Source organism: Alexandromys fortis, unplaced genomic scaffold (assembly GCF_014885135.2).
Source record: "Alexandromys fortis isolate MF-2015 unplaced genomic scaffold, M_Fortis_MF-2015_v1.1 scaffold_126, whole genome shotgun sequence".
NCBI lineage: Eukaryota > Metazoa > Chordata > Mammalia > Rodentia > Cricetidae > Alexandromys > Alexandromys fortis.
This window is the reverse complement of record NW_026068018.1, coordinates 1,116,630-1,143,940: the sequence shown is the minus strand read 5'-3', so window position 1 is coordinate 1,143,940 and position 27,311 is coordinate 1,116,630. Positions and strand designations below refer to the sequence as shown.

The window sequence follows — 27,311 nt, the reverse complement described above, 5'->3', positions numbered from 1 at the left end:
TCATCTCAGCCTGTTGCTTAAAGGAGGCTCACGATGGCTCTGAGCTTCAAAACCCTTTCCTGCAGAAATATGGCCTTTTCCATTCCATTTATCTCCCCACCAGTTTTCTTCCCAAACAATTTACATCAATGGTGGGCACCCCTTTTCAGTTGTAATTCAACTGACTTGGCAGATTGTGGGAAGTCATGAAAATATATCCCCGGTAGGTAATAACAACATCATGATCAAATGTAAAATAACTTAAACTTCCCCATAAATCATACATGCTGAGGATGTAAATATTTACAAAGAGGCTATAATATTTGGATGAGAACTTTATACGAGCATGCTAATCTTGAAACAGCCCATACCAGATAAGTTGCCGCCTGATTATGTATGGTTACTTTGTGGGCATTCTCTCACTTAGCTTTAAAGAACTCAGTCAACTGTATTAGGTGGGAAAGTAGGCTTAAAAAATGGAAATAGCAGAATTAGTATTTACCTGTAGAAAGATGTTCCGATTTCTAGACATTGCTTATCTTTACCAAGGCATAGTATGCTATTACTAAGATGATGTAGTTGATGAATTTCAATCATTCACATAATTCATTATGACAGAAAAATCTCAAGCTGTTAGGCTACTGCTTCCCTAGCAAGGCATTTGGTTGATGCAGGAAATAACAACTCTGAGGACAGACAACTACTCATTTCTGATAGTATCTTTATGCTCGTTACTGAAAGCATCTTCCGTGAAAATCAAACAAGGTTATGTACACACATACATGCATGTAAACAATGAAAAGAAAGCTCTGAACTTGAAAGAGAACATGAAGTGGTATAGGGAAGGATTTGGAGGGAGGAAAGGAAAGGGAGAAATTATGTAATTATATTATAATATCAAAAATAAAAGAGTTCACACAAGTAAATAGACACGTGTCCTCCAGAGATGAGTGGTCTGGGGTTAGGCACTAACAACACTCAGAATACACAGCGGCTACACATTTGCTGTGTTGATTAACCTCTTCTTTTCTGAGGTTTATTCGCCCAGTGCAATGTACTGGTACTGTGTTCTCTGTAAAATAAGTGAACATGCAAGTCTCTAGCAGCAGCCCCTTAACCCACTAATGAGCAATGCACGGGGTCCTTCAGAAGTAAGTTTAGAAGCCTAAGATACAATACTGTCTCCTCTGGGAAAGATGGTTGTGTTGTGGTTGTCAAAAGTTTTCCTTGTATCCTAGAATGTATAGTTTTGTGATTCACTTATCCTTTCAAAGGAATAAATAGTGCATCTGTAGTGAGGAAAAGCACATAATTTTAAAAATCTGTTTTTCGCCCTATTCATTTGCTTTATTTAGTGATGTCTCCTATAGCACAGGCTGACCTTAGCTCACCAAGTAGTTGAAGATGACCTTGAACTCCTTATTTTCCCATTTCTCAAGTGCAGAGATTGTGATTTCACAGAACAGAAAGAGTCAACTCTATACTTGTAACCCCTCAATGACCTCCAAGAGGATGTAGAGACTGGACCACACTGCTGAGTGGATGCAAGCATTCAAATGGGAAGAATGAAACCACCAACCTGGAATAATATTGTTGTTGAAGGTCCATGTTAGTTTGGGCAATGGGATGCCGGTGGCTTTACAACTTAAGCGTAGCTGTTCTCCTTTATTTAATGACAGGTCTCCAGGAAGTTCAGTGAAGGTGGGGAGGGAATGAACAGTTAGCGTCACAGCATGTGTATCTTCACCAGCAGCATTGGTAGCAACACATGTGTAGGTGCCAGAGTCCTCCAGCTAAATAAACACAAGTTTTCCAAGTGTTAACGCGTTACAACCTCCTTCACAAAATACAGTTTCAGCATTTCTTCCCCCAAGGAGCGTGCTTACCTAATGGCAATTTAAATTTCCATCTTTTAGCATAAACCACCAAGTGAGATTCTGCATACTGTAATTTGAAATGTGTGCTTTTAAGCATAAACCCATACCACACAGAAGTAGAACAAAAAAAAAAATTCTCCGGATCAGCAGCCAGCCTGCTCTCGTAAGAACATCCCATGTGCTTGAGAGAGCAGGATGTCTACGAGATAGGAAGACTGCAAGGCAGGATATCAATAAGATAGGAACAGGATGACTTTTGCTGACACCCATGCTGAGAGAGGAAACCATTCATGCCCCCGCCTCATTCCGATAACCACGCTTTTGCTTCTGTAAACTTGCTTTTTGCTCTTCCCTATAAAAAGCCCGCCCTCCAGTCGGCAGGCGCACAAGTCCTCCGAAAGACTTTGCTGCCCACAGGTACCTGTGTTTACCCAATAAACCTCTTGCAATTTGCAAAAAAAAAAAAATAAAAAAATAAAAAAAAATAAAAAAAGAAAGAAAACACCACAAGGTCTGCTGCTCTGCAACACACTAAAGAGAAAGAACCCTAAAAGGCGGTTGGCATCTTGACAACATAGTGGGCCTTCTGGGTAATGGGATCAGAGACCAAAACCATCAGAGGACATGGTGGGATGAAGGCCAAGTTCCCAGTGATTCTGGAGTCTCCCTCGCTGAGTCCTGTGGTCAACATCATCACTCATTATACTTGACATGTGGGCAGTACTGAATTTGAGTTTGAGTGTCTTCCCTTTGATATCGCTCCGATAGCTTCCCAGCTAACACCCGGCTTGCTCTTTCTCCATCCATTCCTGTGGTTTCCCCTTAACATCAATGCCTTCATGTTCACTTGTGAGGGACTCAGTCTTGGGTCCTCTTTTAGTTTTGTTCTGCACTCAGACCCTTGAGGATCTCATCTAGTATCATGGCTTTAAACACCACTCACATGCTGATGATTTCCAGCTTCTCAAACCCAGATTTTATTTAAAAATTCTAGTCACAGTGAACTTGTTAGGATTTCTGCTTGGATAACCAGCTGATATCTGATGGCTGCAGGTGCAGCAGGGGAGGCCAGGGGGTTGACATTGCTCCTTCTCTTGCCATCTGCCGTCATCTGCATTTTCACTGATGGCTGTTTTAGCCTCCCCATTGCTCAGACTACTGGACTCATATATTTGAGTCCTCCTTTGCTTTCACCTTCTCCAACACCAAGAAAAATCTCCCATAATGTGCTGACTTCAACTTCAGAACCCCAACTTCTTACCCGGCTAACATTCAGCCATGAGTTCTGCCATCTGACTTCTGACCTTCTTCCCGTACCCTTCTGCTTCTAACCTTGCATCCCTCCTGCTGTACCTTTTCATCACCATGACTGTGCTGGCTAGCTTCAAGTCAACTTGACACAAGCTAGAGCCCTCGGAAAGGAGGAGACATCAATTGATAAGATGCTACATAAGATCCAACTGTGGGGCATCTTCTTAACTAGGGATTGAGTGGGGGAGGGATGAGACTATTGTGGTGCTGCCACCACTGAGGAACAGCTTGGTGGTCTTGGGTTCTGGAAGAAAGCAGGCTATGCAAGCAATAATGAGGAAGCCAGCAAGCAGCGCCCCTCCATAGCTTGGGCAGCAGCTCTTGCCCCAGGATCCTGACCTGTTTGACTTCCTGTACTGACTTCTTGGATGATGCACAGTGATGTGGAAGGATACTCCAAATAAACCCTTTCCTTCCCAATGTGCTTTGGTCGCGGTGTTACATAGCAGTAATAGTAACTCTGACTAAGACAATGACTGATTCTAATTCTTCAGAAAGACAGAGGAAATAATATCATTCCCTGGCTGAAACCTGAAAGGGATTCTGATTCTCACCATGAGTAGGAAGAATCCTTGTTTTGTTATCTCCCTGATGGTACCTGGTGAGGCCTTCATTTTCCTCTGATTCCTTTCTCATGCCTTTTCTTTGCTATTACTGGCTGCCAGTTTCTCAAACATACTTGGCTCATTGTCACTTAAGCTCTTTGATGTGTCTCAGTGCCTAAATAAACCAAGTTGCTCAAAGAGAAGGTGCTTAATAAATGTGAGATGAGTTGGTTGAATGTGCCTAAATGCACCGAGGTGATGTATATATTACTGATATTTTTACCCTGGCCTAAAATATTAAGATTTTTTTTACCTGAAGCACCAAAGAATTGGAAATATAAAATTTATCACCATTCAGTAAATATAAAAACAATCTAAGTTTGGTGGCATGCTTTATTATTTTTTTTTAATGAACACTTAACATTCCCCCATCCACATACCACTAATGGTCCCAAGTTGTGACAATGTAAGTTAAAAATCTGTTTCTATGGAAATAAAATAGTAAAACATCTAGATGCCTTATTGATGGGATCTTTTAAATGTATCTGAGGCACTGTCTTGCAGGTTTTAAACATTTTTTCCTCAAGACCTAGAAGAGTGATTGCATCCAAAAGTAGACATAATAAGTACAACACACTGGAAATCAAGCTGTTTCTGCTTGCTGGCTGCTGTTCTACAGACCCCAGGGTGCCTGAGGGCTTGAAACGCCTCATTTGTATAGTTCCATAGAGTTTCAGTTTTGTTTGTTGGTTTGAGATAGGGTTTCTCTGTGTTACAGTCCTTGCTGTCCAGGACCTACCACTCGTAAACCAGGTTGACCTTGAACTCATGAAGATCTGCCTGCCTCCACCTCCAAAGGGCTAGGATTAAAGACGTGCACCGCCACGGCCCAGCCAAGTTTCCAGTTTTTGTTTTTTAGTTTTTTTTAGGTCAGTTATTAGAAAGACACTTTCTTGGCATTTTTCTTCAGACACGCACAGGAGTGTCTGGCGTCTCCTCCTGACACGTAATGATGAGCACCGAGAACAGCACAACCAACAACCACTTAGACTTTTTCCAGAAAACTAAAACAACCATTTTAGGAGGAGGCCACTTAATGCTTTTAGCTCTTTTGTTAAATACGCTTCTAAATCCAATGACATAAAGTGAATGGTAAGAGAAATTAATCTTTTGTTGAGTTTATAGGAGTATTGCCTTTCGGTAATAAGGAAATACTGCCGAGCTAAATTGAGAAGAGGGAGGCGAATTAATCGCTTGGCTCTACGGTGCGTGTTCACATCCACTAAACTTACCACAACATTTTCCAAGACGAGTTCTCCATCTGGCCGGGTAGTGGATTTCCCTAACAAGTTGGCTATCCGAACACTGTCCTTTCCCCAGTGAATCGCAGGCGTGGGGATTCCGTCAGCAACACATGGGAGAACAACTTGGGAGTTCTCATTGACTGTGTAGTGTACTTCTGTACTTTGGATCCTCGGAGGCACTATGAAGAATTTAAAGACAGTCACCCAGAAAATTGAGCTCACATTGAAAATCAGCACATAAAACAGCCCTTTGAGGGTGACTTTACTAGGAATACGACAAAAACAAGGGACTATGAAATAGTCCCTTGTTATATGAAAGCAACGAGTTCTTAAATAATATTTCTTTTTATCCTTTGAAAATTTCATATGTGTATACAATGTATCTTTAATCGGTCCATTCCTCTTCCCCTGTACAACTAACTCCCCCCCCCCAAATCCCTCGGGCACATCTCCCCAGACTTCATGTCCTTTTTTTTCCCCTTATATTATTGGTATGTAAAATGAGGAAAGGTTGTTTTAAAACATAAATAAAAATAAAAAAGAAAATAGATTTTTTTTTCTCACTTAATATATCATGTTTATGGTTTCCCTTCCGTCGATTCCTCCCAGATCCTCCCTGCCTCCCTTCCCACATGGCCCCACTCCGTTTCTGTCTCTCATTAGAAATCAAATAGGGTTCTAAGGAACAATAAAATAAAAAGATGAGACAGAAACTAACACACCGGGATTGGATAAAACAAGCAAACAGAAGGAAAAGAGCATAGGAGAATCAGAGACCCACTCGTTCACACATTCAGGAATTCCATGAAAACACTAAAGTGGAAGTCATAGTAAATATGCAGCGGACCTAGTATACACTCGTACAGGTGCGTGCTGCCTCAGTCTCTGCGAGTTCATATGAGCTTTGGTCATGTTGATTTAGAAGGCCTTGCTCTTTTGGTGACCTCCATCCCCTCTGATTCTTAAAGTCTAGTTATCTGTCTGTCTATCTATCTAAATATTATTTTTAACTCACTGAGTTTATAGTTGCTGACAAGGGCATTCTCTGGGGCATGGACAACCCACCAGTAGCTACCCCACCAAAGAAAATTAACTCTTCCTTTCCTTGCAGCCACCAACCCTTAATGGCACCTCCTCTGGGGCAGAGTTTAGTAGCTGTTCCTCACCCATGCTAGAATTTTTAACTGACTTTATCTTGGGTCCGTCATTCACTATTTTGTTTTAAAATAATGTTTTATTTATTCTTTCAGAATCTTGTGCAATAAATTTCAATCATATTCATCCCCCTTTTCCAACTCATCTCAGATCCTCTCCTATCTGTCTACCCATCCAATTTGATGCTCTCTCTTTCTAAAAAACAAACAAAAAAAACAAGACAAAGCAAAACTAACAAAGACAAGAAGAAAAACTTCATGGAATTTAGTTTGTGTTGGCTGATTTGGGTTTGTAGGGGCTACAGTCATACACCTGTTTACTTTTTTTTGCTGTTTGGTAAAACTGGATCTCTTATAGCACAAGTTGGTCTCGAACTCACTAGTAGTCAAGGATTTGAACCTTTAAATCTCTCGCCTAGCCTCTCAAGTGCTCAAATTTTAGACAAGGGCTACCATACCTTGTTCATAGTAGGTTTCTTTCAATTCTTTATTTATTTGAAATAAAAAATTAAGGCTATGACTTTATAGGTGACATTAGCTTTAGCCAAACATGGTACTTTTAATATCTAGGCTTCATTTTAGAAATAGTTTATAAATAATTTGAAAAATAAACCATATATTAGAACTAATTGTTAGCTAGAAGAAGTGTTTTTTTGATTGCTTCTTAATTGTCTATGACTGGGGTTTTGGTTTTAATGGTTCCTTAAAAAATTGTATACCTTGGAGCACACAGATATTTACCCTTACATTTAAAAAACGTATTAATGGTTTTGTTGTTCCTTGACACATGGGAAATTTTGAAAATATGTCTACAAATTTTTGAACAGAAGAACTTTTTTTCTTGAAGATAAAGATTAAAGGCATAACTACTAGTTCAATGGATTAATAAAAAGAAGAAATTCGTTGGAAAACGTACGAAGGATGATTTTTTAAAATTTATTTTATTTATTAAAAATTTCTGCCTCCTCCCCGCCTCTCTTTTCCCTTCCCCTCCTCCCACTCCCCACGCTCACCCCCTCTCCCTCCCTCTCCAGTCCAAAGAACAGTCAGGGTTCCCTGCCCTGTGGGCAGTCCAAGGTCCTCCCCCCTCCATCCAGGTCTAGGAAGGTGAGCATCCAAACAGGCTAGGCTCCCACAAAGCCAGTACATGCAGTAGGATCAAAACCCAGTGCCATTGTTCTTGGCTTCTCAGCAGCCCTCATTGTCCACCATATTCAGAGAGCTCACCAAGGCCAGCTGGACTGGGACTGAAAAAGCATGGGATAAAAAAACTGGACTCTCTGAATATGGAAGGATGATTTTTTAACTTGAGTATACTACTCATTTAATTAAAAAGAATTAAAAAGAATGAAATAGTCATTCTTGTTATGAAGTGAAGCAGAGTCAGATGCAGTTGAAAAATAAAGATTTTACAAATTTTTAATAAAGTAAAAAGCAAACGCCACTTAACAAAAAAAAAAAAAAAGCTACTCCCAAAAACAGTAGTTAGAGAAAGTTTAATTTGCTATTGTTTCCTACCAGCAGCATTAGCGGAAATCGTATCATTAATCTTGAAATAGACAATAAAACTAACATTTTAATACTGATAGTTATTTTATTTTTAAAACATATTTGGTATATTTTATGTGCTTGAGTATTTTTCATCCATGTATGTATGTTTGTGCCTAGTGCCCAAAGAGGCCAGAAGAAGAAGGTATTGGTTCTCCTGAACTGGCGTCACAGACTTCTTTGAACTGCCATGTGGGTGCTGGGAATTGAACCAGGGTCCTTGAGAAGAAGCTTGTGCTTTTAATGGCTGAGCCATCTCTCCAGCTCATTAATGCTGATTTTAAAATATTTTGTTAAACGTCTTAATACAAAGAAAGAAAAAAAAGGTCATACAGAAAAGAAAAAAGACTGTGTTGCCTTAAAACAATGAATCTTTAGTTCTCATAAGGTTTAAACTGCATGTGTTATCTGGGTCATATGCTGATTATTTTTGAGCCAAAATGAGAACGCTTCAAGAAGTAAAACCGAAGAGTCACAAAATGCACACAGTCACCACATAAAACAGTCACAGTACGAAGGGGGTGATTTTCCTAGAAATACTGATGCCATCTCTCACACAGATGTGTGCACACACAAGCAAACACAGCTTATGGAACCCAGGCTTGAAGGTCAAGCACACAGGCACTGTTCTCCAGACACGCTGGTTTTGACCGTCATGGCATTTGTTCTTGGTGATCTTTTCTCACTGTCACAGAGACACAACAGATGGAAATGGATAGCTTTAAACAACCTACCGTGGACCGTGAGTGTGGTGCTCACGCTGCTGGATCCTGCCACATTAGCTGCTATGCATGTGTACTGGCCAGCATCGTCAGGCTGAGCAAACGCTATCTGCAGAGCGCCTGAGCTCAGGATGCGCTGGCGAAGGGATTCGGTAAGTGCGTGCCCGTCTTTGTGCCAGGTGATGTCAGGTGGTGGGAAGCCCTCTGCCTCACACAGTAGAGAGACAGGTTTATCCACGGCAGTGACATATTCCTTCTGATGAGAACCAATGGCTGGAGAAACTAAAAGACAGAAGGTTCAAACTGAGTATACAGATCACCTCCCATGGTCCTGCCGCGGTAACGAGGTTCTAGACTGTCAGAACGGAGCGCTGTAGTTTGGTTTTGTCTGGAACATTAGAACTCATGAGTTTATTTCAGAAAACTGGTCTTTATAAACGAACAAATGGAAGCAGTAGTCGATTTTATATGAGATAAGCATATGTTTTGGAAAGATCTCATTCAGAGCAGCATTTCAGAGACTCGTGAGGGTCTAGAGAAGTATCTAAACATACACAAAGTTTATGACTCACTTTGAATACTTAAACTTCTAAAAAGAGCCCTTCGTGCATCGTGAAATGCTACCCAGCTCAAAGACACTTTCGCCCATGCATTTTCCAGAGAGCTTATCATGACGTCTCAGCCCAGTACAATATTCACAAATGAATGCGTAGACAAATGGATTATAGAAAATAACTATATATAGACATTTTTCCCTATTTCAGACCTGCTAAGTATTTCCCTCACAAGGAATCCTTTACCAAGACTTAAATCATCCACCATAAAAACACTGACAAATGTCCGTGCTAAGATTATTTATAGAGCCTAGCATTACCTGGCTGGATGCTTGCCTGCTATGACACATACACTCTCTTACAAAGACGACCCTATCTAGAATCCCTCAAGCTTCTGAGGTCTACAGATATCTCTCTCTGTTTGTGGAGTGCTTAAATATTATCTAATATTTAATGTGTGCCTTTGTCTTCTCATTGTTCAACCGTTTTAACCATCTAGTGAAGAAAAATTCAAATCTTAAGCTTCTTTTTTATGACCACAATCTTGCTGAAAGTAATGAATAATTTTGATTCCTGTCTTTTTGTAACTACAGTGCACTCAAAACAACTCTCTTCTTCAGTACTGTTCTCCTCCAGCCTCCAGCCAGGTTTCCCCTGCCTCCCTGTGTATTCTCCTTTCCCAGAGTTCAAAGCAATGCACTGTCCTAGAACTTCATCCTTAGTCTTCTTGTCTGTCCATACTCTCCTTAGGGACCCATAGCTAGTCTCTGGAGTTAACCCTGACTGTGTATGAGCTTGGATCTTACACTACACACCTGCTGTGAACTCTAATCCATAGTCGATGTTCTAGCTGACATTTGCATCTGAATTTTTAAAAGATTTCTGCATTCAATGTGATTAAAAAGAAACCATAGCTTATTTCTCCTAGTGTTTCCTCATGGCATTTCCAGTCCCTCAAGCTCAAACTGGAAGCCCAAGAAACATAAGACTCTCCTTCTAATCTTCAAAAAAACTACAACCTTGATTGACATTTATGTTTCCAAAGGCATCCATAATGATCTCTCCTAACCCCTAACTCTCGGGCAGCTCATAGTCTGGCCCTGTCTCTCAGACCATGGTACCTTGACTAGACATGTCTAACTACTCTTCCAACTCCACTGTTTCCTGTCATCAAAGGTATTATCTACACAGCACATAAAAATGTTTAGTCCTGGCTGCACCCTTTCCATTGTGCAGAGAATATAAGCCAACCCCATGATAGTGTGCCCAGTCCTTCCTCAGCTGGGTCTACTCTCTTTCATGCTTTTCTGCCTTCTCCTTGCCCACCACTGTCTGGTCACACCAGCACAGACACTTTAACAAGATGGCACTCACACTGGACTGCTCAAAGCGGTCTGTAACCCCAGTTCCATGGGTTCTGACACCCTCTTCTGGCTTCTGTTTGTATTCATGTGCACACACGCACAGACAGATAAACAGAGACAAAGACAGACAAACAGACAGACAGAAAGACACACGCAGACATACAAATAAAAACGAAATAAATCTAAAACAATCTTATTAAATATGTTATCACAAACAAGAACAAACACATTTGTTCTCTCTTCATAGTAGATATATTCTATGACTCTCAGTGGATGTCTAAAACTGATTCTACAGAATTCCATACCCCTATGTTTTCTCTCTTTCTATGTTTATGATGAAGTTTAATTTATAACTTGGGTACAGTAAGTGGTTAATAGTGCCCCAAGATGAAGCAGGACAATTGATAGACTGTGGTTTTGTGTCATCCCATTCTCTCTAAAAATGCCACACTTTCACACTTTCCACTCACAGGAAACACCATTCAGTTTTGGCGATATGTGTGAGTTGTCAATATTACAACATTTGTAGCCTGAGGCTGTCTTGAAATAAAGATGGGGGACCAAACACAGGTGCTAACTCCTGCAACAGGTGATCTGATGCTGGGCCTAGGAGACTCGGTTTGGGAATCAGGGCTATGCCAGTTGGATTTATACTTCACACTGAAGGTGAGGTTTTATTATATTCAGAAGAAATGAAAATTTACAAGTTGTTCATTTGCAGGATATCCAGTTTCATATTTTAAAAGCCTGTTTAACTGTGAGCAACTAAAGCCACAAAAAGTGAATCCATAAAGAAGTGGCTATTGAATCAAGTAGAGTTTCATGGAAGTTAAAGATAGGATGGGTTCCCTAGTTTTCTCACATGGTGTGAAAAGAACCTGTTACACCATCTTCTACAGGACAGTTCTAGGGGAAAAGGTACAATTCCACAAGCTAAGAGGGAAGAGAGCTGTGCAGAGGAGCTTAGCTATCGCTTATCAACCATTAGTATATATCATTATACACATCTTTGAGGACAAAGAGGATGAATTACTCAAGTACCTTGTACATTCAGCTTGATTTTTCCCAAGGCTGTGCCAGCAGGGTTCTGAGCCACACACATGTAAGTGCCAGCATCCTCCCGAACAGCTCTGGAGATCTGTAAGCTGCCACTGGGAAGAACAGCAAGGCTTTTGCCTACATCACAGCCAAAAGCAGAGAGAAAAGAAATTTATGTTTGCTTCATAAAAAGTTATAGAGATCCCTGAATGACAAACACTATATAGACTGCACTAATCTACCCTGAAATCACGGTAGGTACCTGCAGCAATGACGTTGATGCCTTCCTTTTGCCAAGTAATGAATGGGCTTGGTATCCCTGTTGCTTCGCATGGAAGTGAGATAGGGTTGTTTAGAATGACATCCAGTTCACTTGGCTGGGGCTGAATGACTGGAGGTTCTGCAAAAGTCAACCACCACAAAGAATGGCATTGTTTATTATGAAGAACATTGGCCCGTGAGAGTGACGAGCTTCAGTGTGCTAAATCCGCAATCCCCCAACAGCAGTGAGTTGATTGTACAAGAGAAAAGCTACGACTGGCCTTCTGATGTTCTTTAGATCTTGCTGTATACCAGCTGTTGTAAAAGAACTCTGGTGGAAAAACCAATGTTGGAAAAGATTACAAAAACCAAAGGAGAAACATATTTTTTAGGTTGTTTTGTGTGGTTTGTCATCCATGTGTAATTTTCATCTATTGAACAATATGTTCCTGGTTTACATATTCCCAAGACATTACTATGACATAATTCCATTTTTTTAAAACTAAACACGTCAAGGCCTTACTCTTTATGAGGAGTGGATGGGTTGGGTGGAGTTGGGGCAAGATTGGAGGAAGCAAGAAGAGGGGAGGGAGGGGAAACTGGTTGGTATGTAAAATGAATAAAAAATTTAAAATAAAAAAGAACCACTTATAACACCTTAAAATTGCTAGGGTTTGATCATTTAAACAAATGATCTCATAATTCTGTCATAAATATAATTAATTAATTTATTTGTATAAAAAAGAACACAAATAATTATCCCTACCTCCACGATGTGCACACTTTTAGTGAATGGTGCTTGGGGCAAACTCCAAGCTTTGCACATTCTAGAGAAGAACTCCATGTACCCAGCAAGATTTTAGTGAACAAACAACCTTCCATACCTTGGACACGAAGGGTTACATGCCGGTGCGCTGAGCCAGCTGCATTTCTAGCAAGACAAGTGTATCTTCCTGCATGGTTTAGTTGGGTAGCAAATATCTCAATTGCTCCTAATAGAGGGAAAAAAAGTGTTTTTTTTTTATTTGTTTTTGTGACAGGGTGGTGCTTCAGAACCCAGACCATTCTGAAACATTGTTTGTAACCCAAGCTGGCCTGGTGCTTACAGTCCTCCTGTCTCTGTCTCCCACAGGAAAGAAATGTTTGAATATAGAGTGCATCTTTATTTTTCTAATTCTGTAAGCTATGTCTTTCTCATGTTGCTTTTGACGTCACCAGCAAGCACTTAATTAGTCATAGCTTTATTGATGCACATTTTACTTACTAAAAGGCCATCAAGTATACCATTCTGATATTTGCAGAGTTGATTAACAGCAACCTGATTTTAGAAACATCTCAAGAAGACTGGTGCCTATTTGTGGTCACTTCCAGCTTCCAGACCCAGCTCTGGGCCACAGCCATCTACCTGCAATCTCTACAGGTTTGCCTTTTCTTAGTGCTTCATCAAGGAGGAATAACATACTCTGGTTTGTTGCTTTTGGTATTGACCAATTTCACTGTAAGCATGTTTTTGGGATTCATTCATTTTTAGCAAGTGCAATATCATATCCCTTTTTATAGCCAAATAGGTTTCCTCCTTGTGGACAATACCACTTTGTTATATCCGTTCACCAGCTGATGGGCATCTGAATGGCTCTCCTTTTTAGGTACTATGGATGATTCTATGAGCATCTCTAAGGGAGTCTGTGTGCAGACAGGATTTCATGGACCTTGGACTGAGACCCTGGATGGGGCTGCCAACTTTATGGTAACTCTATGCATCATCCAAAGAAAGTTCTACACTGTTTTCTAGCACAGAACTTTGTAATTACACGGTGCGGCCACTTTCTGTTTTATGATAGAATTTTAAAGAATCTACTTATCCATGAGAGCTAACCAAAATTTTCTGCCTTAAAACCAAAGCTATATGCTGAGTTTTGATGTCCTATTGTTTCCTGTGTATTAAAGAAACACACACTTTTTTTTAGAACAATATACACACACCCCTGAAATCTAAGGACATGAGTTGCTACTCAATCTGTCCCTGATATACCTACCTAGTATAAGATCTATTTTTAGTGATAGTCACCTGTATTTTCATTTAGTTATTTTTACCTCAGTACTACAAATTGTACAAATCATGGCTATTATAATTGTCAAAAAGTAAATTATAATATTTAGCACCCAAACATTTTGCTAAGTTACATGAACCTTAAAAACCAGAGGCTCAGTTTAGTTCTATAGTCTCAAGAAAGCCCAATTCTGTCTTCTGCATAACATGTTTTTTTTAAATAAACATTTTATTTGGTCAGTAGAAAAAGTGTGACTCTCAGGTAAGTAGAGAATTTCTAAGTCTGCAGTTAGTGAACGTGTCACCATGCTTATTAGGTAAGTTTTAGCTATTTCATGTTATTTCGTTTTTAGCTTCCTTTTTAAAACCTTCTTCCCCTTCTTATCATAATTGCACTTTAGCAATAAAGGCTTTTTTTAAAAAAATATTTTCCTTATGTTGTAACAAAGGCTGGGCAAGGCTGCCCATTGCTAACTACTCCAATCAATCAATGAGCGTGAACACACAGACTATTGTTACCTGAGGACAGAATCCGATAGCCGTCCCCTCTGGGAAGCAGTCTTATGCCATTTTTGGTCCAGTGAATTGAGGGAACTGGCACTCCGGAAGCAGTGCAGGTCATGACTGCTGGGGCCTGTCTGGTTACCAGGAAATCCATGGGCTCATCAGCTATGGTGGGTGGAACTGAAACAGCAAAAATAGAAAACCACACATTTCCTTTGCCTCCACGTTCCCAAAGCCGTTTTGTCCCTCTTCATCCTGGTGCTCAGAGAGTGGGTGTCACGTCGGCGTAAAAAGGCTGTCTGATGACAAGACCACTGCATGTGTCCTTCTGCCTGCTTCCACGCTAGCTCTACCTTGGACAGTGAGGTCCACTGTTCTCTTGTCCTCTCCAGCGTCACTCGTCACGGTGCACTCATAACTGGCAGTGTCATCCACAGAGGGGGAGATAATGACAAGGGAACCCGAGGAAAGGAGCCTAGAAGAGAGATTCCAAGACCAGCTGAGTGTTAAATGAGCATCGTTATCTGATATAAAATTTGCATGTCAAAACTGAACTCTATGGTAATGAATCTGAACTTTGTTAGTGAGAAGCAGCTGCCAGGAAGAGTTGCCTGAACACTGAACCTTGCTTTTCCTGAATACGTGTGTCATAATCACACTACTTCTCCTAGTGGACAAAGTAGATTGACAGCCGTGGTTTAATAGCACAGAATGTGTCCTGGCTCCATCTGAAATGCTTCACATAAAGCATCTTAAAATCTACCAGTAACTTTGCTGGTGGGTATTTGGTTAGTTATATGACATGTAAGTAAGTAGAGGTCTATTCATTTCACTCTTTCCCCTGCTTTCCACACCTCTTTACATGCCATGGCTACTTAGGAGATGTTCCGTGTGTGTGTCCATATATATACATGTATGTGCATGTATATAAACGGGAATGCATGTAGCATATATAATGTTTATATTTAACATGTATAATATATGAAGCTATGTAAATCTCTTGGTAAATTTTCCTTAATTTATAATTAAAACATGAAAATGAATGTTTGAGAGGCTTAGAAATATTCACACATGACTTAATGTGAGTTTAAATTAAAGAATCTGTCTTCTTCAAACTGCAATACCAGAATAAAAATAGTTTGGTGTGGGGCAGGGGAGACTGTTTATTGATTAAAGTGCTTGCTTCACAGATGTGAGGTTCAGAGTTCAGATCCACAGTAAGCCACATAATTGCCAAGGGGACACAGTGGCTCATCTGTCATTTCAGACTTGGAAGGCAGAGACAAAGATCCCAAATAAGCCGGCTATCAAGAACAGACGAGGACCCCAGAGTAAGCTGGTTGCAAGAACAGACAGGGACCCCAGAGTAAGCTGGCTAGCAAGAACAGACAGGGACCCCAGAGTAAGCTGGCTAGCAAGAATAGACAGGGACCCCAGAGTAAGCTGGCTAGCAAGAACAGATGGGGACCCCAGAGTAAGCTGGCTAGCAAGAACAGACAGGGACCCCAGAGTAAGCTGGCTAGCAAGAACAGACAGGGACCCCAGAGTAAGCTGGCTAGCAAGAACAGACGGGGACCCCAGAGTAAGCTGGCTAGCAAGAATTGCTAGTGGTAAGAAGGTTTGCCTGAGAGGTCCTGAGACTGTGAATAAGAAAGGATAGCATCTTAGGAGAACTCCTGACATCAGCTTAGGTAGACCTGGGGCACCCCCACATACACTCTATACATGTAAATACATGTGTACACGTTTATACACATGTATACATGCACACTTGAAATGGAAAAAGAAGGGAGTTTGGTTTAATGGAAGTATATTTGACATGCCTCCTGTACATTTTCCACACATTGTGGACCGAGTCCAAAGTCAAAAAATGAAAAGGATGAGAAGGGCAAAGCTGATAGACGTTCAGAGGAATTACTCTTGGTTTCATATTTCCTCCTAAATCAAAATCACTTCTTGTCAAGGTATCACTATGGCAGCGTTTGGTGTTAGTGCTCTGGCAGATCAATTGATGGGGTAACTAACCTTTAGATGGTAAAGGGATGTTGTTCTCGTAAACCATCAGAAATTCCCAGTGACTTAAAGTCTACCATTTAATAGCCATACACTGCTGTATTGTAAGGTCTGGAAGTAAAGCTGGAAGAGTGTAGGCCCGGGAGAAAATGCCGTTTGCTTCCCCCTATCCAAGCAGCTAAATATCTACATTATAGTTCAAGGCACAAAATTTGCTTTTTTATTTTGCAACTAAAACTTTTTATTTTGACTTTCACAGAATAGTTTGTCTTTTATGCAAAAAATGTTTCTATCCATTGCCAATATAAAATTGTAGAGGGTGCTAAACCATCACTGGGATGAACACGCCTACAGACCTCACCAATAGCCTCACAGGGCGTGTGAATAGAAAACTTGCACCTTTTATTAAAAAAAATGATAGGTTGAAAATTAAATTCCATATTAAGGGAAATATTTTCTACCTACTGGCTAATCCTTTATTCGTTATATATTTACTGCCCCACTGATGGCGTTAAAATGTTGGTTATTTAAAAAAATGTTTCTAAATGTCAGTTTGGATATTTCTTTTTCTTTTCTTTCTTTCGGTTTTTTGAGACAGAATAGTCTTTGAATAGTCTCAGGTCAGCTGGAATTAAAACATTTAAAATAAATGAATTATTCATACCTGTATGAATTTTGATTTTGATCCACATTAAGAAGCTGCCCATTTTTTCTCCAGTTGATTGATGGTTTTGGTATCCCAGTAGCTTCACAAGCCAGAGTAGTTTGGACATTCACGGTCACCGTTACATTGGTAGGACCCGGAGCAATAGAAGGAGGAACTAAAACATTAGAGGGAAACATAGTGAGCAACTAGGAAGTTACGTGCAGTATTTCTGATGACCTGAAATTTGTCATTCGTAACTTGCCACAGCCAAGTGTCACAAACTGCACAATGGTCATATAACCCATAGTAAAGAGGTATTGTGGGCCTTGCCTTGTTCATATTGCAGTGGAATATGCTTACTTAGACTATGAGGTGCAGGTCTTCATGAGTGCATTAGTTTTCATTACAACAAACAAACAAAAAACAAAACAAAACAACAACAGCAACAAAAGTCACTTGACCGAAAGCCTGGAGGTGTTTGTAAATGTATATTTACCATGGACTTGTAAATCTATTCGCCTACGGTCTGTTCCAGCCACATTGGTTGCCATACACAAGTACCGACCAGTATCTGTGACGTGTGCTGTCTGAATATGAAGAAATCCACTTTCCAAGATGGAGTATCTATAAAAAAGATTACAGATACTTCCTTCTGAATCCATCCTTTTCAATGATTTACACTGTGACTCAGATAAACATTACAGACTTGACAAAATCTACTGTGAGTCTTTTTCTGTTTCAGGTGACATTTACAGGGCCCTTGGAGGGTCAGGATGCAGTGAAGGTGCAGGATGCAGCAGCGGCAGCCTTGTAGTCCTGATGGATTATAATCATGGGAATTAGGCTTGTGAAATACTAAGTTTTGATTCCCATTGTAGAATGAAAATATTAATTCTAAACACAGCAAGAACAAAATCATGGCTTTAGAAAAAATATCTGAAGACTCACACTTTGATTTCTCATTACAGTATTATCTTCCCTCTTTTGCACTGTTACCTTGCGTGGCTCCCAGCTAGCACAGCCCCGTCCTTTCTCCATGTTATCCTTGGGGTTGGCACACCTTCAGCGTAGCATTCCAGCACAACTGACTTATTTAAGAGAGTGACAAGACTCTGGGGACCACCAGTGATGCTTGGAGGAACTGAACAAGAAACAAACACGAGTCTAGTTAAAACAAATAACACTGCCTTCACTAAGAATCTGGAGATGTAAGGAGAACTTTAGGTGAAGTGATTAGCTTTGTCTACACTAATCTAGGTTAGAATAAATAGAATTAAAGCCTAACTCTTGAAGCCTTACTCAAGACAGCCTGCACTTGAAAATAAAAAATAAATGGGGGGAATTTAAATCCCCGAGACCGTATGTTAAATCTGGCTCTCTGTGAGAGAGGCGTGAGTAAAATTCAGCTTCGGTCTGATGCAAATTAAAGTTGATATTTCTTATTTCTCTTTAGCCAAATAATGGTCAAAGAATGTTAATGCTGGAACAGCTTCGCTTTAAATAAAGAACAGAAAGTGGGCTGTTTTAATGAAAAGCACATCTGTGCTTGATCATGCGAGTCCCAGAACAGGCGTTTTATTAATCAGAGAGTTCATGTGGGAATACACAGCCTGAACTTTAATTTTAGTATTAGAGATATTAGCTGTGTGGGTCATCCAGTATGTTGTAAAATTTCTTGTGTTAAAATCCAAAGGGACTGTTATGGAGAGAAATCGACATATCTTCCTAAACGCTGGCAAGTTCTGGCACCTAGATGTGCGTAGTTAAGAAAACCACAGTCGTATGATGGTGTCTAAGAAAACTGTGACACTGTGCATATGTACAGTGTGCTATCAAGTCACCGCCAATCAAGGCAAACTAAATGACGGGCCATTTGTCATGCACAGATGCAGTGCGATGGTTTCCTCTCAGCTGGATCTGCTGTGTGTGCACGTGATTGCACACATGTATGTGTGTGTGTGTCTGTGGGGTATGTATGTGTACCTGTGTGCATGTGTGCGTGCATGTGTGTGTGTGTGTGTGGTATCCTCTATGATATTAAAATATACCTCTAGATCTACATTTTGGAGTTGAAATAATTTGCAATATAGGTCTAATATCAATCTAACAATGTCCAAGTAAATAGCATGGCCACAAGGACTCACTTAATAAGCTCCTGAAAAACATTATCATCTATTCTAATAGTGTTGGTGACGCAATCAAATTGTGAAAGGGTCATTTTCCTTACCATTTACAGTGAGGATAAATTCTCTTGTAGTCTTTCCTGCGATGTTGCTGGCAACACAGGTATAGTTGGCTGTGTCTCCCAGATCTGCATTATTAATTTGCAAGTATCTCCCTCCAGACAGAATTCTTACTCGAGGTGTTGCCTGGATTCAGAAAGCAAAACACATCATCAAAATGTTAGCGAAATAAAATAAAACATTATCTTATTTATTTTAAAGTTTTTGGTGTGTGTGTGTAAGGGGGTATATGTACTATGTGCAAGTGTGTGAGGTTGCTAATGGGGGCCAGGAGGGATATTACTGGATCTCTGGAGCTTGAGTTACAGATGGTTGTAAGGTACTAGGAGCGGAACTCAGGTCTTCTGAGGGAACAGCAAGCACTCCTGAATACTGTGATATCTCCAAACCCCAAGTAATATTTTATAACAGCAAAAATCACCAGAATGAACCCGAGACCTGCCATCTGACTAGTTTTGCTTTTGTAATAGTTAAGACCCCTTTCTCTGTTTCAATGATTCTGGTTAAGTCAAGAGTACAGTGCCTCCAACTCCATTAAACAAGGAAATGCAAGACAAGGTGGATGATTCAAATCAAGCCCTTCTCAGTCCTCTTTAAAACTCTTTCTGGAAGCTAGTGACTACCAGAATTAGGATGAACAAAGCCTTCAGAGACAGCTTTCATTTGGCTGCAAAGGGCTGGTGAGAACCCTGACCTGATGCTCTATTGGCGGTAGGCATCACCTAAGTGCAGGGAATGACTGGAGTTTGGGTACTCAGCAAAGGCTCCTCATCTGTTTTGGCCTTTTACAAATGATCTGTGGAGTCAAGCAGAAGGCTTACCTGTAACCGCTCCCCATTTTTGAGCCACGTGATCACAGGTGGAGGCACTGCATCCGACTTGCACTCCAATGTTACCTGTCTGTTCCTTAACACAGTGAAGTCCTGGGGCTCATCCATTCCAGCAATATTGGGAGGCACTAAGCGTGGGAACAGAATATCAGGGGCATTTGATAAACTGGGGGTAAATGATCTGTCAGTGTTCACCAACAGTTAGGTTTCCTATACGATAAAAGGCCTGAACTTCAACTGTTAGTCATTCAATTTATGGTGTGGATAATAAGCAAACTGGATCATTATTATTTAGCACTGTTGTCTATTAAATAATAGAATCTTTCCAACAATGACACGGATAATAGGATAACATCATTATCACCATTTGACTGACAGGTGATAAGGGAAGCACACAGGAGTCTTTCAGCCAGCATCAATACTGGGAAATACCTGAGTATTAAAAATTACCCAGTCAGGAACTATCCACATGATATAAAGAAATCTATCCATTTTTATTGATTTGTACAGACATATTTCTTAGTAAATCATATTTATAATTTATTTAGGTAGGTCTAAATTTTGAATAGTAATAGCAGGGACACTTTCCAGATAATCTGCATTCCTAGTCATTTAGGCTCTGAAAATTAAAGATCTGTTTAGTCTTCAAACAATCCTCACCATGAAGAATGATTTAAATTTATATATAAAAGTAATATTCAAAAGGGTCTAGTTAATGCAAACTTTCTAGAGATTTCCAAAATCCTCAAAAGTGTATATGTATTCATGCGTGCACGGGTAAACAAATACGTGTATTACAGAAAAATTTCAAAATATGTCTAAAAAGGCAGAAACCACCTAAATATCCTCCAATATGGGAGAAGATATAGGGCAACATGAAATCCTAAAATTGATCTTATAAACTATATTAACATAAGGATGTTCATCAAACCATTAAGTGAGATATAAAGCAAATTAAATTCTGTGCTCTCTATTATTACTTTTTTATTTTTGATATTTAGGACCTTTCTATTTCCGCAGTCAGTTGTAAACTCTAGACTTAAGCAATCTTTACACAATAACTTTCCTAGACGCTATGTGCTACTATGTCTAGCTATCATCACCTTTTTCTGCAATGAAATGTTCACTTGAAAAGCATTGCATCATTGTGTGGTGAAATTAAGAATTATTTTTATTCTCTTCCTTATTGTAATTCATATTCTTTTATTTTTAAAATAACAAATTTGAATGTTTTTGTTTGAAAACAAGACAAATGACAAAAAACCTCACTGAACTATACCCAAAGAGTACATAAGTTATTAACAATAAAATTTACAAAATATATACTTCTCAATTTATAGACATATGATGTGCTGTGAAATGGCCTGATCATTTCTAATATCGTTTCTAAGTAGGTTTGTGTGTGGGTCAAACTTAAATCATGACACTTACCATGTACTCTCACTAGATACTCTTTATCGTCATCCCCTGCAGGGCTGGAGGCCAGACATGTATATCTTCCTGTATCCTCCACCTACAAAACCCAGACAAAGAAATCATACAGGATTAACGTGCTAGTGTTGGTGATGGGACCACAAATTCACTAGAACTGTAAGATTACCAATAAAGGCAAAATAACACGAGGGAGTACAACAGAAAGAACAAAAGTTCTCATTATGCTTAATGTCTTGATACTGCACATTGGCTGACATATATGTTATGTATACAACCACGTTTAAAGGAATTTTAGAAACTGATACAAAAATATCAAGAAGACATACATAATTATACGGCTCTGTATGTCAATGTGTGTTTATAAAAGATCTAGTGCCAAATATGGTAGATCAGATGTTTAATATTAATTCTGAGGAAATAAACACTCACAGGTTCAAGCTGCAGATCATAAACTTCAATTAAACTCTTTTGGAAGGAAATGTAGTGAATTTATAAAAGCAGCTGATTAAAAAAAAACACCAGATAACTAAACCAAACAAATTAATATCACATCTTGACTGTCACTGAGATATATGGTTAGAGAATGTTGCTTGACAGCAGCATCTACTTGACTAAAATTCAAAGCAATTATTTTAAAGTCTTCATGAATGTTTTATGTTGGAAGTTGGTTTTCATCTGTATGGCATTATGTGGACACCACATCTGGAGATATTGTTCTGGTAAACAGGTTACCTTATTATTACCAAACCACATTTTATAATGTAAGAAAGCCCTAGCCATCGCACTTATTTTACTATTTAAACACTCTCAGAATACTGGCATTAAAAAATTCTTATAGTCAAAACTGACTTTATACGTTATGAAAAAGATTTTTTGTTAGGTTGTACACATTCCTTTGAAAAAGTTTAAGACTAGAGTGAAAAACGGTTAAAAATACTTTAAACAAAAGTTCACATAAGCCTTTGATTAAGAAGTAGAAAATGGTTGTCAGAGAGAGAGGGGGGGAGTGAGAGAGAGAGAGAGAGAGAGAGAGAGAGAGAGAGAGAGAGAGAGAGAGAGAGAGAGAGAGTTCTTAGTGTGTTAGAAGACTTTTTTAAAGAGCCTTACAGGGCTGTATGTGCCTGTAACCTAGCAGCAGGGAGCCGAGCTATGAGGATCTCCAGAGTCCTCTGGTTAGTCACCCTCGCTGAAAAGGCAAGCCCACAGCTCCGTAACAAACCCATCTCCAGTCACTAATGTTGACAGTGTGAGAGAAACACATCTAACATCTGACATAGGCTTATTCATTTTAGATGAATAAAACTCCTTTTGCTTGTCTTCAGTTTGTCAGATTTGAAGCATCACTGGGGCCTACTCAAACTTTGCTTCCACTAGGAAATATTTTCCAACAACTTGCTTCCATCTGTTTCCCCAGAGTCACTATCTGTATTTACAGGTTAAAGTGTGCTTCTCTGATAACAGTTTGAAATATGGTAAGAAGATGCATTGGAAACTTTGTTGGCATGTGTTAGGCTTCAGAAGAAGAAAGCACAGTGACAACGTTGGTTGAACGCATTTGATTATAGGATGGGCATCTTTTGTCTCGGAGCAAGCCACAGACTTAATGATGGAAGATAATTTAGGAAAGAGATGTCTATACCATTCAAATCAGAATTTGCTAAGTAGCTATTAAGTGCTAGGTGTAATGATACATAGCCTAGAAGTACATATAAAGACAAAATTCAGAACTATAAAATCATTAAGATTTCCCATATTACTAGACAATGCTGTGGCAGCTGTGCACAAAATGCCAAGACAACACAACAGGAACAGCGGAAGCAGGGCAAACTTGAGACTCGGTCTTGTTTCACGTCCCATCTCAATGCTGTTCCCAGGGGTTTGTTTGTCTCACATCTGGTGGAGTCTTGCAAGAAGTTTTATTTCCTTGAGGCAGAGGGGGAAGTTCTTGAAGGGCTTTGCTTCAGTGCATGGTTTGAAGGTTTAACCAGACCTTTCTGGGTTTCTGCTATGTTTGGAATGAAAGGAGAAGAAAGGATATGCTCCAGAGGACACTGACGGTGAACTGTGCTGTTTACTGGCTCCGTTACTCACTACGGTCAGTTGCTGTGCCTGTCAAGATTATATGTTGGAAATGAAGACTTTCCCCTCCCAGAGTGGTCAGAGTGTGAAGAGTATGACACCCCAAGTCTAACATGATACAGAGTGGAAAACACATCTTTATTTTCCTCTTCATCCAGTTCGCTTCCCCTCTCCCTCTTTTTTTCAAAGTGAAAAAGAGAATTTATTATTTTAAGTCATATAGAATGATGATTATATCAGTAGCCAGAATTTGAATTCTTTTTCCTAATTTTTGTTGTTATGTAATATATTTCTATGGCACCAACCCAAACATATTATGTTCCCTGCCTTTGAACTCCCCAGAATATAAAATTGATTTTATCACCATCATCATTATTGTCATTATTCATTTCATTGTTAATTTATCTGAAGTTTATAAGTGAAGGCATTAGGGCTCTGATGAAGAATCTTTATGATATAAAGTTCACCTTTATTATTAATATGAAAAATGTTATAATATATCACAGAATAGTCTTTAATATGTTCATATTTCTGATCAGTTTTTTAAACATAAACCAGAAGAACCATTGAATTTTACTGAAAGATTGTGATTTAAAACACTGTTTCTCCAGCCTTCCATGTTGGTTAGTTCCTTTTGGGGATGAAAAGTACAGTCTGAAATCTCATATCTTATATGTTGGATTGCTTTCTTCTGCTTAGGAAAGAACTACATAGAAAGAGGTAAGAGCTTCAGAAAGCATACTAACAATGGAGCTTTGAAAACATGCTCAAGTTAATGAGAAGGAATCTTGCTTTCTTCAAAACATTGTATTAGATTCTTCATCATCCCCCTACTCATTTCCCCAGTTGTGGATATTATAGAGGCCATTTACCCTTGGCAAAAATCACTGATGTATTCAGAGGCACGGATGCAACTATTCAATAGTTATCATGCACTAGGGAATAACAATGGAAAGAGAATATAATAATCATATGAACGGTGACATTTACCTGAGCACTGGATACTCGAAGGATGGCCCCGCCTTCCAGAATCTGTACTTGATCTGTCTGTACAAAAGGCCGGCCATCTTTCATCCAGGAGACTTTAGGATCAGGGATTCCAGAAGCCATGCAGGTCAGCTCCAGTGGGTCATTCACAATTACTGATACCTCTCCAGGTCCTTCAGATCCATTGATGTGAGGTGGTTCTAATGACATGGAATCAGACAACAGGAAAAGAAACTAGTTGTTGGAGAAAATATTCCTGATTTTAAGAGCTCAAAAAAATCAGATTTACATGCATATGACATAAAACAATTGGAATATAGAAACTAAAATGATCATTCCTAGATGGCAAGATTCCAAAAGCCTGGGGATAGCGGTTTCTGCACAGAACGTTTTTGTTATGTCTAGGCGGGAGTAGCTTTCTTTCTTTTCTTTCATTTTTTTTTCTATTTATACTTCTAAAATTACCTTCCTCCAGAAAAAGTTAAAGAGTCTAAACACTGAGAAAGAACAGTAAGTATCCTTGGCTTAACCACTCTCAAATTTAATCCTTTTAAAACGGACTTCTCTTACAGTGATCACTCAAGTTTCCAGGGAAAGTTTTCCTAGCTCAAGCTTCAGGCTTTTGCTTTCAGAAGGCAGTCAAAGCAGATGTTGGACAGCTCCGAGGGAGCGCTGAGGGTTTTTGTCTTTTTGTCTTAAATCAGGCACACAGTTTAGAATCTGACTCACAACACAGGACCTGATGTTAGACTGACTTTGAATTGAGCACCAAGAGTTAGGTCAGTGGAACTGGACAAATCTTCAGAAGGAGGACAGGCATCATGAGATACCTTAGACCATCGTAAAGATTCAATGAGACCCACCATGCTTTTCTTTAACTTATGCATGCTTTATTTTAAATTAAATGTTTTAAAAAGATGCACTCACTACTATCTCTATCAATAACATATGTTATTGTTGAAATTTTATATTTAAATTTTTGTTAGCCCTCATTTTCTTATCTAGAAAAAGAGAACACAGAAAATCTCTCTCTCTCTCTCCCGCTCCCTCCCTCTCTCTTTCTCTGACTCCGATTAGGAAGAAGACCGACACACAGACTTGTGTGACTCTGGAGGTTCTTCTTTTACACTTCGGCCCATCTGACTTATGACTGTTGAAATATATTTTACTTGTATTATAAGACTGATCTATGGTTTCCTGATTAAAAGATTATAATTACTCTCTATATAGCTAACTGAATTAAATGAAAATTGGTTTCTAAAGCCTGAAACATTATCTACCTTAATATACGTATGAAAGACCTAGGCTTCAGCTTAAGGCTACTCCTCTCCTTCAATTGGCCCTGGCATTTGACCTTCTCACAGTCAACACCACCCACCACTACCTGAGTGTGTTGAGGTATCATCTCAACGTTCTATGAGTGACAAGAAGCTCTTTTTGTTTTGTAAACTGTCTACTCACCTTCAGCTCCATTGTCCAGTACATTACTTCTATGAGGTGAAAGCACTAATTTGGCTCTCTAGTTCTTCATTAATTAGTCTTATTTATTATTTGCTACATGCCAGTCAGATAGACAGAAAAGAGGCATTAGGGATCTCTTCCTGCTGAAAGGGTTATGGTCACCAGGTTAGGGCAGCAGAAGTTACCTGCGTTAGACGAAGGTCAACTATTTTACTTTGTACCTTCCCATATATCTTATATTCAGGAAAGGGAGGGAACTGTCCCTACTCTGACTACTCAAGAATCTCTGTTTCCTGTATAAATCCCAATTTTGATCTTTAAAACAATAAATACTATCATCAGCTAAACAGCTCCATGTCTGTGCTTTACATAAACACTCCAGATTTAGCTGGCATTCAGACAGCTGCTTTGCTTCCTTTCCCAGTATTCCGTGCACTTGTGTGATGGGGCTACTAATCATCTAGTCACATAGTCTGGAAACTGAGACTCATCCTTGATACAGTCACATCAACGCCACATATGAAATCCATAAGCAAGTTCAAATAAGCTTCAGTTATTAAGACAGTCTAGAAAGAGACAGCTCCTCCCTCGGTGATTATCTTCCTATTTGTCCTGCTCTAGTAGGTGCTGAGCTCTGCTGGAGGTAAGCAGACATTGCAAGGTCACAGATTGACCATGATGTGGCCATCAAGAGAAGGGCAAACATCTCGAGTGCGCACCAAGTGCAACAACAGCCACCCTCCAGACATCTCCCTTAAGGAGAAAAGCAAGAGTTCGTAGGACTGGGGATGTCACAGAGTGACAGAGTGCTGGCCTAACATGCTCAAAGCCCTGGGTTCGCCTCTACAACGCAGAAACAAGCCCAGATATTATTAAAATCCAAGATAAACATTAAGTTAGGAAATATTAAAATCAGGTTTAGTTTTGAAAAATCACACTAGTGACAGGATGAAGAATGAATTAAGGAAGCTGTCATATTCACACAAGTCTGAGAATGAGAATGACACACCTGGTCTGGCATGTGTCACCATATCCACACTCTTCTTAATAGCCAGCATCACTTTTTTTTTTTTTTTTTTGGTTTTTCAAGACAGGATTTCTCTGTGTAACGGTTCTAGCTGTCCTGGAACTTGCTCTGTAGACCAGGCTGACCTCGAACTCACAGAGATTCATCTGTATCTGCCTTCTGAGTGCTAGGATTAAAGGCGTGGACCACCACTGCTCTGCTGGTGCGCCACCACCACCCCCTCATTTCTTAATAACATACTCTTCTCCAAATCCATTCTTGACTTAATCCATTCTCTGCTCTTTACTGCAAGACTGCTCTTTGCAAATTAAAGGTCTGCCTATGTTATTGAACTCACTACAACTTGCAATGTTTTCAAGTTTTTTTAGAAAATAAAACTG

General features: G+C 39.5%; 1 protein-coding gene across 1 annotated transcript in view; it reads right to left on the bottom strand.

Annotated features, from left to right (window-relative positions):
- Nucleotides 1-27,311, bottom strand: part of Hmcn1 (hemicentin 1) — a 449,244-nt gene that overhangs the window by 48,797 nt on the left and 373,136 nt on the right. Inside the window, exons 69-83 of the mRNA XM_050162915.1 lie at nucleotides 24,447-24,643; nucleotides 21,375-21,456; nucleotides 19,935-20,071; nucleotides 19,098-19,239; nucleotides 17,867-18,011; nucleotides 17,367-17,494; nucleotides 16,889-17,045; nucleotides 14,565-14,686; nucleotides 14,227-14,391; nucleotides 12,542-12,649; nucleotides 11,659-11,796; nucleotides 11,400-11,534; nucleotides 8,453-8,722; nucleotides 5,005-5,195; nucleotides 1,559-1,772 (exon numbers count right to left, since the gene is read on the bottom strand). Of these exons, the coding sequence (XP_050018872.1) occupies nucleotides 1,559-1,772; nucleotides 5,005-5,195; nucleotides 8,453-8,722; nucleotides 11,400-11,534; nucleotides 11,659-11,796; nucleotides 12,542-12,649; nucleotides 14,227-14,391; nucleotides 14,565-14,686; nucleotides 16,889-17,045; nucleotides 17,367-17,494; nucleotides 17,867-18,011; nucleotides 19,098-19,239; nucleotides 19,935-20,071; nucleotides 21,375-21,456; nucleotides 24,447-24,643 (2,331 nt within the window). The remainder of the gene's footprint in view (nucleotides 1-1,558; nucleotides 1,773-5,004; nucleotides 5,196-8,452; nucleotides 8,723-11,399; nucleotides 11,535-11,658; nucleotides 11,797-12,541; nucleotides 12,650-14,226; nucleotides 14,392-14,564; nucleotides 14,687-16,888; nucleotides 17,046-17,366; nucleotides 17,495-17,866; nucleotides 18,012-19,097; nucleotides 19,240-19,934; nucleotides 20,072-21,374; nucleotides 21,457-24,446; nucleotides 24,644-27,311) is intronic.